Genomic DNA, 17,290 nt, shown 5'->3' with positions numbered 1-17,290 from the left:
AAGACCCCGAGCGTTGACTGTGACCAAGACTCTCACGACTGGCTGACAAATGAAAGAACCTTTAGCTGGAAAGGAAAGGATCACATCCGATGCTTAAACAAACTCATTAATTTACATAGCTAGTGATAAAATGTCATATTATTTGACAAATTAATTTATAAGATGACTATTAATGTGTGTTTATTTAGTAAGAAGTGAATGATTTAATAAATAATTTTCCTAAAGATGAATGCTTCTATAGCTAGTGATAAAATGCAATATTGAATGAACGAAAATATATTTTTATTGTTTACAAATATTTAACATTGAAAAGGACCAGACATGATTATCCTCAACAAAAGTGCAAAGTGGAAGGAGTTTAACATTTCGTGCTTTAACATTCTCATTGGAGATGAGAAAGGTGCGCGCGCGCGTCTTTTTAGGACCAAAAAAGCTTGTTTACAAGACGGGAGCCACATTTGCTTTACATTTCTCTCCTTTTACCTAGGGCTGACCTCCCCTGTCTCCTTCACACGCGCATGGAAAGTTAGCGACTCTAAAGGTGCGCATGACAAAATTTCTATTTCTCGATTTCTCCATTTTTCTGTTCCTCGGAATAGGTTTGGAACAGAAATTCGTTTGGTAACGTAATTTGATTTCCCTATTTCTAAAACAGATTTCTATTCTAGAAATAGAGAAATTGAAGAAATCAGAAACTGAAAATTTTAACTTCTCAGTTTCTGAAATAAAAATCAGAAGCTGAAATCAAATCATATAAAAGAACATTGTGCTTTCTTGCTAACTTAATTCACTCATAACCACAACTTCACAAATTATTGCTAATTTTCTTTTTCTTATTTTGCTTGTGTTTTTTTTTTCAATTTTTTTTTTATAACTTCCTATTTATGATGAAATGCAATCGAATGGGTCTCCAATTTTTAAAAACGACCAAAGTTCTTAAATGCTTACTTAAAAACAATGGAGCTCTTTCCTCCTAAAGAGGGCACGCGCATGTCCAGTTGAAGAAAAAGTTCTTACGCAATAGATGAATAAAAAACGTGCCTAAAAATTTAACCTTATTTCTTTACGGATTAAAATTCTTGCAAAATCAAAATAATTAGATTGTTTTAATTTGAAGGCAAGAGATTCAAGAGAATCTCTCTTTGCTATGCAAGGGCCATTAAAGGTTCATTGAGTAACAATAAATAAATTAGGGATAAGCAACTGGACTGATTCAATTCGAGAATCAAAATAAACTGACCTTCCCCCGATTGGTCCCTAACCATAAACGTTACTTCAAGGTAGAATTCTCATATATTTCTTTATACCATTAATTTTATTTTGTTGATAATCTTGTATAATACTAGTTTTTGATAAATGATGGCGCCCATATTCATGCTTCCACAATACTTGTCTGAATCTACACAGGATGAGCTTGCAAACGATACATTGACCGAGGAGAGAAACCAAATAAATACACTTAGGAAAACATTGCCAATAAAATGGTAAGGGATAATAATATGCAGGAAATTCCATGAAATTGTATTTTCAACTTTTGTAATGTATTGGTAGTATTTCGACTATTATTTTGTAATTGAGAATTACCTATGTTGTTTTAGTATTATTTCGATTATTATTTTGTATTTGAGGATTTTCTATATTATTATCTAATCAATTTATATTCCTAGAAATAGAAATTTTACTCTGTCATCAAATAGATTTCTGTTCCAGAAAAAGAAATTTTGAATCGTTATCAAACGGATTTCTTTACTCAAAAACTTATCTAGGGAATAAAAATTGAGAAATCAATTTCTGGTCAAAAATCAATTTCTAGAATAAAAATTTTGTCATGCGCACTCTAAGTTGGCCACGTTAAATTCCACCCCATGCATCGTAACGTGTCCATCAGAGAGGGAAAAAAGTGAGAGCGACTGGTCGTTGAAAGAAACAGAGAGAGAGAGCGAGGTGAAGAGGAAATGGCGTGAACAAGCTGTGCCGCTTTACTTTTGCACTATTTCTAGGCAGCTTTTTGAGAGTCCGTGCCGTGAAGATCAGGTTCGAATGGACGTCTACTTTGTCGAGTTTTAAGCTCGAAATTCGTCTAGCTTTCATGGGATTATTCTAAGCTTCAAAATGCAGGGTGAAGGCACCAATAAGGGCCTATTTTGAGTGCTGCACTTAGCCCAAAACAAAACTCGTTATGGCTTGATAGAAAATCGACCCCCGTTCTTTAAAATGGGGATGACCTCCTTCTATCTATAAAGGGCTCAAATAAACGAATCGGATAGAAAAATTAAATGGGAACTTTTTTATGATGATGGTGAGAGAGGCTAATGGCCAAGGAAGGTTTGGTTCAATAGGACAATTACTGTGGCGAAACAGTGACTCGACCATGAGGGGATGAATGGTTGAAAATGGAGAACAACCCACGAGGGGGCGGCCACGGCTCTTTTTCTTGGGGCAACTTGATCTTAGATGTGTCGGCTCTCAAATCAAATGAGCTATTTACCTTACTTTTTCTTCAAAGAACGACCCAGCGAAAACAGTTCTCAGCATCCCATTAATTCAGCCTGTTTCTTAGCTTGTTGTAAGAGCACGCTTGAAACCTTAGAACACATATTTTTCTCCATATGGAAACAGAGGGATTATGCCTGACCCAACAAGAAGAGTCAAACATAATTTTTCAATTCGTCATAATATCAATATAATGCGTCTTATACACTTTGTTAAAAAGCATGTCTCAAATTTGAGCCCATTAAATGAACTCGACCCAAATTGAATTGCATATTAGCCCGATGTATTTTAAGTTCAAAAACCCAGATCTCAGGATATATAATTTCTTCCGCGGTCAAGTCGTGTGGTGAAGTCGTGATTAAGAACGGAAGTCGTTCCGTACTGAAGTCGGTATCTGCAGAATTGGAAAGTCCAAATTGGACTTGAAGACTTTGACTCGGTCAAAGTGCGTGCAAGAAAACAGCAAAGGAGGAAAGTCCGACTTCAATTTTGGATTGACCGATTAAGTTTCGGAGCATGGATTTTCTAATCCATGTTGACTTTAGCCTCGTCATGGGTATATATACATATAATATTAGATCGTGGGTTTGCTCTACGCCCCTGTTGATGCAAGCAATCTTGAAAAACCGAATATCAAGTGCTTCAAAGTGGGCTCATTGTTCTTATATATGCAATTACAGCAAGAACGTTAGTGTTGAAGTCATTTAATTTTATGGTAAGATTTACGTGTAATTCTTTCGTGAAATTGAGATATTATTTCATAAAAAATTGTGGGGCTAAACATTGTGTGATGTATTTTATATAATTGGAAACGCGTAGAGTATTTGAGTAACTCGAGTATAGTTGTAATATCCGCCATACCACTGATCTATAGTAAAATTTGTTCTTTATGTGACATTTTTGATGTCAGCTATGATGTTAACATAGCACTCGCAAAAGAGGCCGACGTGTGAAGGGTGTGCACGCGAGTTGATCTCACTCTCAGCAATACATGTAGGCGCATGCGGTGACATCCAGCGACGGATTGATGCGAAATTTCAATGGTCCAAGGGCAGCGAGTCTAGTAGTGATGATTGTGTTATTTTTTTTTTCTAAGCAACCAGCAGAAGATGTAAAAAATAACGCTGAAATGGCTGTGAGCTTGGCGGATCCAAGACGTGATAGCGCATGGTGGCACGTGAGGCGGCGTCCGGAGTCTGTTCATGATGAAATTTCATTATCAGGCTGGATTAAGGGCGGCGAGTCTGGTGGTGGTGTTTGTTTTTTAAAACAGGTAGCTGAACCGTGTGGAACAGCAACTGAAGGCTGCGGACTCGGTGGAGAAACGCAGGCAATACGACTAGCATAGTTACAAACACCGTGTACTTACTTGGTGGAGAAGTGTGGCCAATGTGGCTTGCGTGACTTGATGGACATTTCCTTAGAATGCAATAAGGACTCTTAACACCGAGGTGAGATTTGTGGTGAAATTGAAAAATGCTATATATGTCAAAATGAAGAGTACAAGACTTCTATACATAGAGGGCGAGAATGCAATTGCAAATAATATAAGGTACAATTAATCTAATCCTAAATTGTAATTTTTCTCTAACACGATTATTTATGGCCACTTCTGCTCACACCTAATCTCAAAACCTGATTTATACCTTAGTCTGCTCTTTGCATCTCGAATAAAAGAGAAGGAGGTAAATAAAAACTCTCAATTTTTCCTTGCGTTACGCAATACACTGGAAGTACTGGCTACTTGGCTTTGGTAAAAAGAAAAAAGGAAGCTTCGAAAAATGAAAGTAAAAAACTATTCTGGCGATGAAGAATGCAGTGTCAAAAATAATGCTATGCTCACACCTAATCTCAATGTACGCTATGCTCGTTACTAGCTCTTCTCTGTACATTCGACCAGGCGGATGAGGAATACAATGGCAAAAATAATGCACTTCAGAGTAGCTCGGCGTCCGTGGTGCTCTTTTATGCAGTTCAAGACATTCTGACCAAAACGTTATGCCATTAAAACACATAGGAGCAACCTGTGACTGGATGCTTCAACAGAGCAAATGTCTTCACATTCCAGACCTTTTGTGATATTTAAATGGATTTTCCAACATGGCAATTAATCTAAGGGTGAGACACTCTACAACTCCTCTTTCTCATCTGGTCAGATGGAACCTACAGTAACAACAAAAGACTGCAATATTGAATACCGACAGCATTTGTTGTAGTTTCTCATCCCAATTCCGATCTCTGGTCCTTACAAGATATTCCTTCTAAAATTTTCTGTAGAATGGAGTCGTCTATACAAGCACTCTGGGAGATCTCAGCTCATTGTAGGCAATGAGCGGAGTGGTGTTACTAAGCTCAGTCACGATCCGTTATCTGATCAACGCTCCTACAAGGCGATCATCATCTAATCTCTCATATATCATTTTGTGTTGAAGAATCTACATCTCACATATATCACAATTTGAATTACATGCCTATATCATCATGCCCTTACAACATGTCCACTCTTACGGTTTGCAGTCACAACATGACTGGAACCTAGTATAAATACAGACAGAAGAGGAATGTCGTTTATACCATCAACATAATTTGATAATGTTAAGGATGCTGTGACTGTGAAGTGTTGGCACGACTTAGTTGTTGCTTCCTGTATCTCCAAGCAACTTGGATACGAGTTGCTGCAAGTCCCCTCCAGTATGGTGATACATACCTGCAACCAGGCTTTTGTGTCACAAGTGCATAATCCAAACATTTGTCTATGCTGTCCATGTAGGAGCAAATTACAAACCATCAGACTGACTAGTTGTTCCTGCCTTTAGGTTCAAAAAGAGAACGTACACAGGAAACAGAGCGGATCTCAAACAGTTAAACTTAGTCGCTATTTTTTGGCCAATAGTTCAGTGATATGCTTGATTTGCCAGTAAAACATAGTAGTGCTAAATCATCTGTTAAGAAAGAGCAAGAACCTTATGGCTCCTTGAACTTTTGGATTGCGCAGGAATCTTGCAAATAACCTGGTGACTTCTTCAAGGTCTTCTGCTCGTAGTGCAAAGGCTTCAACATTTGTCACACATGTTACTGTCCTGTTACTCAGCAACCGGTTTCCAGGTGGTCTTATCTTTCGTCCATCTTCAATATTACATATATTGAAATGCTCTTAATATGTCAAGTCAGTCGATAATTAAAGACCATTCAGAAAGACTGCGATTTGTACCTTTGTTCACAGAAGAACTCTCAAGGCACCAAGCTAGAAGCTCTTCCCCGCATACATCTCCTTCACATAAACTTGTAACCCCATCTTCTCCTCTGCTCTCAATTTTCCCGTGGACAATGAAAATCAACTTTTCAACAAGAACGCCAGGATGCAGGATCTTGCTTCCTTTGATGTATGTTTTTTGCCGTAACTTCTCGCAAATTGCATCTGCAATATGATCCTCCATTACTGCAAATATTCTCACCTGCAACATAATAAAATAGATATTAGTAAGTCTTGAGTTTAAAGTTAGTCCAGACTTATCATGGTAGCCACAAATTTGATGTCTAGAATCCAGGATGGCTTAAACTGTTTTATTTTTAAAGTATGTCAGAGATATGGAGTTCTGCACTTCTTTTTGCATAGGTGGCAATTGTTGCCTGTTGGCTGAACCCAGCAGAACAAACCAGTCATGTCGCATTAGAAAAATCCATTTTCTGAAGATTAGAGCTTGTTTTCAGAAGTGGCAGTATCTGGGGGGATGTAGAGACTAGCAATAATTCTTAGCCATGTCGTTCTTTTGTAGTTTCTACATTGAGCTGTCTCCATCTAGATGCCAATTAAAACTAAGACAAAAGCTTGGTAATGTTTACCAATTGAAACTAATAACCAACGAATGAGACCTTTAAAATTGCCTTTTAGCTATCCATCTAAGCACTTAATGACCTAAATTTCAAGACTGATCATCCACTTATCTAGTTATCTGATCAAGCATATGCTACAAATATCAGTAGTTAGCTTCCAACTGAGGACCTATGATGGAAGCACAGCCAGATATTCAACCTGGGGGGGAGCTTTTGGTTACAAAAGGCTGCACATGATTGAAGAGAGAGGAAGCTTAAATTATAAAACGTGGCTTTCATCTTCATCTTCATCCACAACAGCAGTGAACTTCAATTAATTTTTTGGCCCTAAAATCTGCTCATTCTAGGTAATCGCAAAAAAGAGAACTGATTTCTAAGGGTTTTAACTTGCACTAAATCCCACCCTCATTTCAGCTCAGTTCCAGGGCTTACTCTTTTCACAAATTTGAAGAGATGGCGTCTTATATCCCTCTGAAGATCTTCAGGCAAATCCTCGAGAAGCATTTCTTCATTGACTCCTCTAGTGGCAGCCCAATGGTATCGCTCAGCTTCGCGTACTCTTCTGCATAATAGGCCATTTCCGGTCAATTGAAAAGGAGCCTCCATAGAGCACACATTGGACATGACCTATATGTCTAGATGCTTATCCACGTTTCAGGGAAAATATGCGGATGCTCAGAACTACATTATAAAACACTAGTGCATGACTGGCTCAAGCAGCAGCAAAGGATATGTCTAGAAACAGTTCCAGAATGCAAAGTACAGAGAGATGCAGAAACCAATGATGATAAGCATGATAGTACAGAAAGAAAACAAAACGCAGGCAGAGGACACAGGTATACTTGCGCAATCTCTTTGCCGATGATCAGTAGGACCCACAGTGTCAAATTTATCCACCATCAACATAAAAATCTACCTAGTTGAAGCCCCCAAGTTACTGGTTTTAACAAACCATCTTCTATTAGAGCTAATTTTACCAACCGATGCTGGTCTATCCCACATCTTCAACCCAACCCCTGCATCAACTTCATAGAGAATCAAATTTGCTGCTCATATCCCGTACGGACATAAACTTGGCTCAGAGTCCTCTAGCTAATTTCCAGAAGTGCCATTGACCCCCAAGCTTCAGTCTTATTGTACGTATATTCACAAAACAAGGCAGAAGACTTCGATCTAACCCACCAAATGAAGAAAAAACCTCTCAGCTTCCAATCCAAAGAATCATACAATATGGTCAATAATATGAGGAAGCACAAAAACACTGATAGTACGCATGAACAGGCAAATAGAGAGGATAATTGAAAGCCAAGATCATATCAAACACTATGCACAAGTTCTAATGACCACATAGCCTAACGATCTCATAGATAAAAGGTCCCTTCTCTTTTACAATTTTCAATTCACTCAACATGACGCTTTCAGCTCATCATTCAGTATAAATTGGACAGAGCCCTTCTGTGAACCCCATTGGGCAAGACGTTGTAAGAAGACATGTTTGCTTCAACACCAAATTCAAGCAGCTAAAATGACAACAGGATACTGGATAATGCAATCGATATGTCTCTACTCAGGAGAAGAAGTACATGAGAAAGGTAGGAAGAAATGCCGTGTTTACCTTCTTAGCTGTTCAGGTAAGCGTCTGTGACTCATCCATTGCTCAACATCCCGACGCCTTAATGACATTTCTAGCCTCCTGGGAGGATTGGGGAAAAATAAAAGTCAGCTGACAGTTTAAATCCAAGATGTCCAACAATAAAAGGCGCACTAATGTTCACTAGGAACATCCTTAATCAGTATTGGTCAAAAGAACAGATACAAATTGGGAGCAGAGGTGCATAGAAAGGTCTGCATGCACATCACTAATAAGTTTCATCAGTCACCTTGGGGATGCTTTCTCATGTGGTGTTTCAGTATGTGATTTCAAGAGATGTTGAGACATTTTTGAAGGACTAGACATAGCCTAGGATGTTTCTTTTCCCAATTACTAGTATTCGTTACAATTGCCACTTGCACATGAAATATTACAAGAATGTTTAAGCAAGCTCCATTTTCATATGGCAGTTAACAATTCTTGAAACCAAACCAGCCTAAAAACATAACTTAGATCTGCTCAAGAATTCTTGAAGCTAATCTATATGAGCATTCGGTGCTGTTATAATGCTTAAATTATTAGAGCCATATCTTCTTGATGTTGCCTAAGATTAACAAATTGCAAGAATACCAATTACTCAGATTCATTCGTGCTAATAAACTAAGAAACCATGATGAATACATATCTGCCCAATACCATATTTACATGTCCAAAGAATGAAATCTGAAAGCCAATACTGAAAGACTCACACAAAAAATCTGTAAAAGGATATTCATCATCTCAAATGATAGCATTATGGAACTGTTTGTCTGGGAAGCCATAAAACCATCACACATACACTTGGATATGAAAATTTTTAAAGGTCATCATTGTATCAATCAAATAATCTCAAATATTTTGCACAAGCACAATAGTAAAGATTAACAGATCTGTCAATATAAAAAGTTTGTCAATGTGAGAGGTCACACCTTCTTCCCAGAGCCTGGAGGAAGTTCTGCATATTTCCAATGAGAAGAGCAAACAGCAAGAGGCGCAATCCAATAATGCCCATGGTAAACAGGACTTCTGGAACAGAGTAGCTTGGAGTTTGATTTCCAGCTAGAGTACTTATTTGCTTCAAAATTTGAAAAAGAAAATGAGTACGATGTGTTACAAATTGTATCTTCACTTTAAGGTGTATTAAATGCATGATGTTATAAAAACACAAGAACGTTTCTCTGCAGGCCATATTGGTAATGCAATCATGGAAATAGTGAGAAAAAAAAAAACAATTGACAAGTTTAGGCTGAATTTGGAGGATATTAAATCAGGATGGGCTGGCAGATAGTTCTAACACACGACATCCAAAAGCAATAGTTTTTCGGGTTCATACTTATTATTCACTCTCTCTCAAGAATTATAAAGAGAATATCGTGCAATGATCTTCTCTTCTTTCCTCATATTTCAATGTGCTATTCTCGTTAATAGCAGAGAACAGATTCACTCATACAACCAAGATATGCCCTACTGCCTCAATCTTTCTGGAAGTTCAAAGCACAATAGAAACTCCCGCAAGGATAGAAAGATATTAAAATGGAACCGTCACAGAGGAAAAAAAAAAGAAGGTAAAAAGATGAAGTGGAGAGTCCTCCAAATTTGCAGCTTTGACTTGCATTGATGGAAAATAAAAAGTTCCAGGTGTTCATCCTGCATGAAGCCATGCATCTTATTCCATATATCCCAAGAAATGAAGAGGCCTTTGCTGCAGCTAATAGTGTGTTTGCTCTTCTGATTATTGCTAAGAGTGGACAAATAATAAAACAAAAAATGACACATATGGTCCTTGAACTTTGGCCCAATGTGTAATGTCATTCCCGAACTCTTAATTTGTATATAATTCCTGAACTTTGGTCCAATATTGAATGCAGTCCCTGAATTTTTAAACATTTTCATATAGTCTAGGGACTATGTTGAGAATTTATCAGTAGCTCATAGACCACACTGAATAAATTAAAAGTCTAGGTACGATTTTACACACGTTGAGCCAAAGTTCAGAGACCATATTGTACAAATTAAAAGTTCAAAAACAACATTGCACTTCGATCAATGTTTAATGACTATTTGTGCTATTATCCCACAATAAAACAAGGACAAGGATTGTTCATCCACCCCCTCCAAAAAAAAAAAAAAAAATCCCTCCTTTTTAAGGCAGGTGAAATATTGATCTACAGATTTACCCTAATTCAATATGTTGCTTCAACCAAGCAATTTTAAGAGGAAAAGAATAAAGAGCAGGAGAGCAAAATGCCTTTTCCTTGGAATGCGTTGCTAGGCTATTGTACAGTATACTATTTGGTCCGATTAGAAATAGGCCGAATCTATAAGAATGTAAATAAGTACCTGGAATCCCCAAAACAACGAAAACACATATCTCGTGACCACGTTTGCCTCTTTGGTAAGATTAACAGCGTTTTGATAAATTCCATAACCAAAATCATTGGAGTTAAAACAAGCAGTAACATTCGGATTTGTTGTCCATGTTGCATTATTTTTGAATTTGTCAATGTTGTCTCCATCTCCACAATCCATAAAGCTACACAGGCCGGCTGGTTTGCATGCTTCCAGAAGACATTGATTAACCCTCTGGCATGATGGAGAGAGTGAGATTAGACGAAGAAAGAATTGCTTTGCTGGAAAAATCTCTCATTCAGTCACTAAGTTTTGGAGCTACTTTACCAGCATTTTAACAGAAGGCTGAAAGGAAGAACCCATTCTTATGTGTTTAGTTCAAAATCCCAGAAAAGCATAAAGATGTATGGTATAAGGACCGTGGGTCATATAAAAGAAGTACGTGTGCCAACATGAGCTCCGTGATAAAGGATCAGTACAGGCCAAGACCAGTACATTAAATAACATGCGATTAGACATTGTAGTGATATAATCCTTTGCAGTCCACAACCATGCGGTGTTGATCTATGACATATTAATGTGAATAAATTTGATTCAAAAACTTGACTTCAAACTTAGCACATCGATAAAACCATGCTTATATGGACATAACTTTGCTTTGAGATGGCACACTGTGCTTCCAAAGTAAAGTGCATGACACATATGAATTTTGATGTGAGATTCCAGAGGCTTCAGCCTCAGCATGATGTGGATCTGAGACACTAGTATCATGTCGTATATCACTCCAAGACCACATGGATGATTCATCTGAAAGGGCTAGTAGAGACAAAAAATTTGACAAGAACATGATTAGAGAACTCAAACCACAGACGTGGGCTTAGCTTTGTTGTTAAGTGCAAAAAAAGCACAACCTGAAACAGGTCCTGAATGAGTTCAACCCCAATCAGCATCTTACAGAAAGGACGTATTCCCACAATCAAACAAAAATGCGAAAGAAATTAGCATTACCAGCTAAACAAAGAGGCATCATGATGGTAATGAGTGTAGTAGCAAGAGTTCAACACACTATCCTTATTATTCTGGGGTTCTAATACATAAGAACAAATTATGTAGAAAAAAAAATGACGCCACCCACCTTTAGCCCAAGAAAGTACCAGCATGATCCAACGACATGGCCAGCCAACACAAACATGATAAGATTGATGACAAAATTTGCCCATGCTGAATCAAAAGTGAGGCCAGTAGGAGACTGACCCACAAGTAAGGGCAAAACTCGATATAATCTGGGAATGTACTGGATAAGAACGCCTGTGCGTAAAAGTCTCATTGCATACTTTTCAGAAAATATCAATATCTGCAAGCAGTCAAGGAAGCATTTGATTATCAGAAGAGAGTAGTCATATCAAGACATGAAACTAACAGCTATTATAGTCCACTCGGTGGAACATTTCTTAGATCCCACCAGATGTGGTGGGGTCGGTCATGCCACAGTATGTTATATAAATACAGGATGATAAAACACACGTATTACAAGTCAGTCCTGGAGAAAGAGCTGACTGGAGGCATCGGGGAGAGGTCCTTAGAAAATCTCGAAAGGGACAGTAAAACCCATTTACAACGATGTGATTATTTTGATAAGTAGAAGCAATAACATCCAGATTATCTAAAGGTAATTGAGACTGCAGAGATAAGCCTGTGAATTGTAATGGCAATACAAATTGACTTGGCAGAACATTTAATCCAATGCAAATTTGTTTCACACTGCCAACCCACAAAAACCTACCTCTACATTATTCATATAGCTGAAGCATCTTAAAAATCAATGTAATACCGAAAAAATTAAGGTTAATGCATCAGAGAAACAAGGACTTACTTGTGGAAGTGGAACTGCAACCAAAAGATCTAACAAGAAGTATCCTCGCAGATAATGGAGAAAGATTCTTTTTGGATGGTCAACTAAATCTCCAGCACCAGCCACTCTGGTCTCAGGAGCTACGTAAGCCAACCTAAACTGCAAAAAGTTGGCAAAGAAAGCAATCATCAAGGACTGTGAAGGCGGCCATAAAAGCTCCTAACGTGACAACCTTTCACCTTAAATTTCGTTACTGCCCGAAGAAGAAAGCTATGATAGAAGTCAAGCACCTGACATATTTATGCTAGTTAAGTTAATAAAGTGCTGAATAAGGGATGTAAAATTTGGGTTGTGTAAAAGAGCCATTCACAAATGAGAGGCAAGAACTTTCTGTCTCATGGAAGTCTGTTCTGAAGCTCTTCCAATGCAGCCTTTTTGATCGGTAAGTCTTTCCAAAAATTAAACTCTGATATTACAAGAGTTAAAATATACACCGAGTAAAATCCCATCTAGTTGACTTTTAGCTGTAATCAACATCGAATGACTCATCTTTTTCTAGAAATGAGTACCATGTTTCCATTAAGAAGGTATCAAGAGATATCACCCCAATAGAGAAGCCTTTCACTACAAAAGGTTTCTAACAAGTCTAATTTTCTAGGTAATATGGCCATGAGGATTTCTGACTTTATGAAGTCTAAAATATTAAGTGTAACGAGCCATTCGGAAAAAATTGAGTATTTATATCTGAATGCAAAAAACTCTAGCAAATATTTAGATCACCCTAAAAACTTGCACAGCAGATAGGATCACTTGTCTCTTATTTTCTATGCTCGTTTTCACGCATAAGAAGATGAATGCCTGCAAGGTGAGTTCCTGGTGATACTTGTTGCTTTTCTAAGAAGGAGATGCTCAAATAGAGGAACTTTTGAAAAGCTGGTACGAGAAGTTTGTGGCTGGATGCATGATCAACATATGTAGTCAACTTTGTCTACACAACATTCCAATTCACTTTCCAACACTACAATATGTATCTGATAACGGGAGTACAACAGTGGATGCAGTTGAATAAAAAATTACTTTTGAGTACTGGAATTGAAAACTGCAGAACATTCGTATAACACCATGGAGGTTCCCTCGGAATAACACGTTTCCCCTTGAAGCATTCAAAAGTTGTTACAAGGAACAAAAACAAAAATCTATAGTGGATGAAAAGAGTAAGAAAAACAATAAAAGGATACTGTTAATTCACCAACGAGAAAAGAAAACAATCCAACAAGTTGGTAAAAAGCAGCCTACCTGCAGAAGAATGTGCAATAGGTACATGAGGTCCGTCATGCTTCTGAAAACAACGACTGTTTTTGTCATGCGCCTGTTTAACCTTACACATATATTCCTGCAATCAAGGATGGATAAGTGAAGGGATGTAATTGTGTGCAAACCGAAAAGCTTATGATGGTTGTTTGAATCTGCAAAAGAAAAGTTACAAGAGCAATAAAGTACAAGCACAAAAGCCAAAATGCAAATAAACGAGAAATTTTAGGGGACATATGATTAATGACATTTTTTTTGCAGAAAGTCACAATTTGGATAATGAATATGATCAGGATTTTATCAAAAGTATTTAAAATGGGTTCAGGCATATTATATTTCCTTCGCTAATGCAAAACGGATGCCAACCTAAACAGGGGTGTTGACTTTGGTAAAATATATTTGAAGAAATCATTGCTAAGAGGAGATCACTTTAGTTGATTAGATCAGCCTTGGCCAAAGGAGATTTAACTTACTGTACCATGGTCAAATTTTGAGAATTGGAAATAAACATAACATTGAGTTATAGAGAAGGATAAACTCAAACACCACCGGTTGTAGCTTGGGCTACATGTGCATCAAACCATGATTAAGAAGCTTAATCTGTAAAGTGAAGAATATCTGCAGATATTAACAGGGCAGTAAAAACTTGATAAGTAGTGGAGTAAATCTAACCAGAACTAGGTGGTTTATAGCAGGGTGAAAAATGGAAAGAATTTAAACTTCATTTTGGGAACCATTTAGGAATTAGAGAGGAAGAAAATACTGTAAGAACGTTATTAACTCAACCATCAAGCAACCTATATTTTCAAGCCATGTGAACATGACAATGCTGCAGCTGAGCCATACCTTTGGTACATACAGCAAGAGCAAAAACAATGGGTCTATAAAGAGGACCGCTACACAAGAAATGACAAAAAATTTGTTCCACCGCTGAACAGCTTGAGCATGAGGATTTATGACGCCAGGAATGTGGGCACTGACATAAGTGAAGAACCTCCTTGCCCAACTTTTGGCATCCCCATAAAGAGCTTTGTGAAACTGCAAGTAAAAGTCAAGCAGCGAAGCTTCTTTACTTTGAAGACGTAAATTCACATATCCTACTGGATAAGGCATGGTGCATAAAAGATGTGCTCAAAACAAAAGCATCTTTGAAGTACTGGTGAAGTCAATCTCAGATCTTCGTTGTTGTACCTTTTGATACCATCGTCACCAGAGCTCCAAGTCCCACACTAACTAGAAAGTTATGCTTATTGCTTAGAGATAGAGTAATCACCTACATTATAATCGTAGAGTTATGGGACTGCGGGTAACTTATTGAAAATCTAAGGCAGCTTTTGCTTTGGCCTTAAGCCAAATTAAATTGCTTTTTATGAACTTCCAGCCAATAGAAGATTGTGCGAACATACAAGGTGACTTTAAAACGCAAACAGATTAGTACTCGCAGAATACTATAGTAAATCGAAAAATTGCAAACCAAGAAGTGGTGACCGTGATCAGAAAGTGAGAAGATAAAACTTGTGATCCCTCATTTTCTAAGAATGACAAAGTTAAAACCGACAATTTCCAGCGTTCGGTAGAATTGGAGAATCTCATTCTCAGGACCTTATCAAACATAGCAAAAGGCTCTGCAAGTATGGCATTTACCCGGGTATCAGCTATACTTGAACTTTCAGAACTTGTTTGTTGCGCCCTTCTATTGTAATGTGAGGGGCAAGTTGTACAGTAACGGTCATTGCACATCCCCAGTCGTCCGGACCTCAGTAAATGCTCATTTTTAGCACCATAGTCGTCATCTGCGGAGTCAATACGATCCTTTATGCTAAAAGAAGGGAATTTTTCTTTCATATGTTGCGACTCCACTCCCGTGCTTCCAGTTCCAGGCGCACCGGGGTTATGCCCGAAGGTACTTTCAGGTCCGCGATTGCGTAACGGGCCACTCATTAGCGAGAAAGGTGTCCTCCTTTCACTCCTTAAAGGTCCAGTGTAACCTGCTCGACTCGTTATACTCTCGTATGACTCCATGGAGCTCGTAGGGATGGAAATTGACACACTCCGGGTCCTAGATATACGTGACCGAGGTTGAGAGCTGTTATAATCATCTGATAATTGCTGCTGCGTTTCCGACAGCATCGGTACTTCATCTCTTTCGCTATGGGCCATTTCACATTGTAAATCTGCAGCAGGAAACGTTTAATTAGGATTTTTATATAGTAAAGCAATTTTGTGGACCATCTTTTGCTGAACTAAACATGTGATGAGAAAAAAAAAACGTCAACTGAATCATATCTATTTTTCCTGTCAAAACAAATCCGAGAAAGTTTAGTAACCGGTCTTAGTTAAAATAGTCTTTTTATTACTATTCATAAGTTTTCTTATTTACATTGATAGCTAGATATTATAATTTTTTTCAATAATTTCCTAAATTAACAAAGAATATGTTGTTTTTTTATTATCCTTTTACTTTTCCGGTGTTTACAAGTATTATAGTTCCATTTAATCATATTTTAGCTTGCGATGGTAAAAGTGGATCCTCATTTTGAGTTGTCCTGCCGTTTTTTAATAAATGTTAGAAAAATGATATCTAAAAACGATATTAATTTATCCATAAATACTCATACTTATATTAATTTAAATCTCGTTCTAATTTTTAGATGTATTAAATTTCTAAGCTCTTGTTTCTTGTATATCTTAAACATTTTCATTAAAAGTTTTTGATTAGGAACTTAAAATAGAAAAAATATCAACTCGATACAACTCTAGAGCGCATTCATTTCCAAAAAATGAGTAATTTGGAAAATATTTTTCGAAAAATAATCGCAAATATCACATACAAAAATAAATGAATGGAAATTCTTTTTATCACCCACAAAATAAGTTATGCATAAATTGTGATGATGAAAACATTTTCTATTGATTAATTTTTCTAAATGATATAAGCAATCATTTAAAAAAAATAAAAATTCAAATCACTTATTTTTCCGCAAAGCGAACGTAGCCTTAGATGAATCAAGAGTGTATATTTAACTACGGCAGTGTCCTCAGCCGGAGGAACTAAGTTAACCTGTGGTCCGATCAGTCCTTATATGCTGTTAAATACATGTACCTGGCTCTCATAACAAATGCCGTTCACTCGTTATATGCCGTTAAATACATGTACTTGGTTCTCGTAACAAAGTCACACGCAAGGACACGAGTATTAACTGCAGAAATCATCGGCCGAGACAAGCATCTTCACACAGAAGTAGCGGAAAAAAGAGGGCATTTTGACAAACTTACAAAGCCAATACGCAAAGTTCAAGCGCAAGACACCAACTTCACCATCCGAAAGGACGATCAGCTCTCAAAGCGATGAAGTAGGAACAAGTACAGGAGTGTCTAGCCTGCTGCTCTCGCTGGGTAGCGGCGGCGACCGGAAGAGCGTGAGCTCAATAATTGAAGTCTCCAAGCCGAAGAGGCTCGTCTTTTTTTATCTGGTTTATCTGGATCTGCGGTTCTAGACGATGAAGATAATGCGAGGGAAGAAATATCAATGGAGACAGAGCGGAGGCTTCGTTTCTTGTACGAAGACCATAGCGAGTGATATAGAAGAAGACCCCGAGCGTTGACTGTGACCAAGACTCACGACTGGCTGACAAATGAAAGAACCCTTAGCTGGAAAGGAAAGGATCACATCGGATGCTTAAACAAACTCATTAATTACATAGCTAGTGATAAAATGTCATATTATTTGACAAATTAATTTATAAGATGACTATTAATGTGCGTTTATTTCGTACAAAGTGAATGATTTAATAAATAATTTTCCTAAAGATGAATGCTTC

At 37.5% G+C, this 17,290-nt stretch overlaps 1 protein-coding gene across 1 annotated transcript; it reads right to left on the bottom strand.

Annotated features, from left to right (window-relative positions):
* Window positions 1–4,889: 4,889 nt before the first annotated feature.
* Window positions 4,890–16,876, bottom strand: LOC104456404 (probable cyclic nucleotide-gated ion channel 20, chloroplastic). Its single transcript, XM_039300649.1, has 13 exons — window positions 16,746–16,876; window positions 15,114–15,643; window positions 14,329–14,507; window positions 13,455–13,551; window positions 12,180–12,317; window positions 11,442–11,660; window positions 10,298–10,540; window positions 8,887–9,032; window positions 7,943–8,020; window positions 6,760–6,889; window positions 5,705–5,948; window positions 5,457–5,619; window positions 4,890–5,200 (listed from the first exon to the last, which is right to left on the bottom strand). Exons 2-13 carry the CDS (start codon window positions 15,627–15,629, stop codon window positions 5,089–5,091), a joined length of 2,265 nt encoding a protein of 754 aa, XP_039156583.1. The 5' UTR covers window positions 15,630–15,643; window positions 16,746–16,876; the 3' UTR covers window positions 4,890–5,088.
* Between the last annotated feature and the right edge of the window lie 414 nt (window positions 16,877–17,290).

Source organism: Eucalyptus grandis, chromosome 8, assembly GCF_016545825.1.
Source record: "Eucalyptus grandis isolate ANBG69807.140 chromosome 8, ASM1654582v1, whole genome shotgun sequence".
Classification (NCBI taxonomy): domain Eukaryota; kingdom Viridiplantae; phylum Streptophyta; class Magnoliopsida; order Myrtales; family Myrtaceae; genus Eucalyptus; species Eucalyptus grandis.
Note: the sequence above shows the minus strand (reverse complement) of the source record. Positions and strands in the feature narration are given on the sequence as shown.

What these genes read in the sequence shown, in the direction of transcription:
- LOC104456404 (XM_039300649.1), bottom strand. Translation starts at nt 15,629, where the DNA reads ATGGCCCATAGCGAAAGAGATGAAGTACCGATGCTGTCGGAAACGCAG. An exon ending in CGTTGTTTTGGGGATTCCAG is followed by an intron (nt 9,033 to 10,297) that starts GTACTTATTTAC and finishes CAAATTTTGAAG; the next exon opens with CAAATAAGTACTCTAGCTGG. An exon ending in TTACCTGAACAGCTAAGAAG is followed by an intron (nt 6,890 to 7,942) that starts GTAAACACGGCA and finishes CCTATTATGCAG; the next exon opens with AAGAGTACGCGAAGCTGAGC.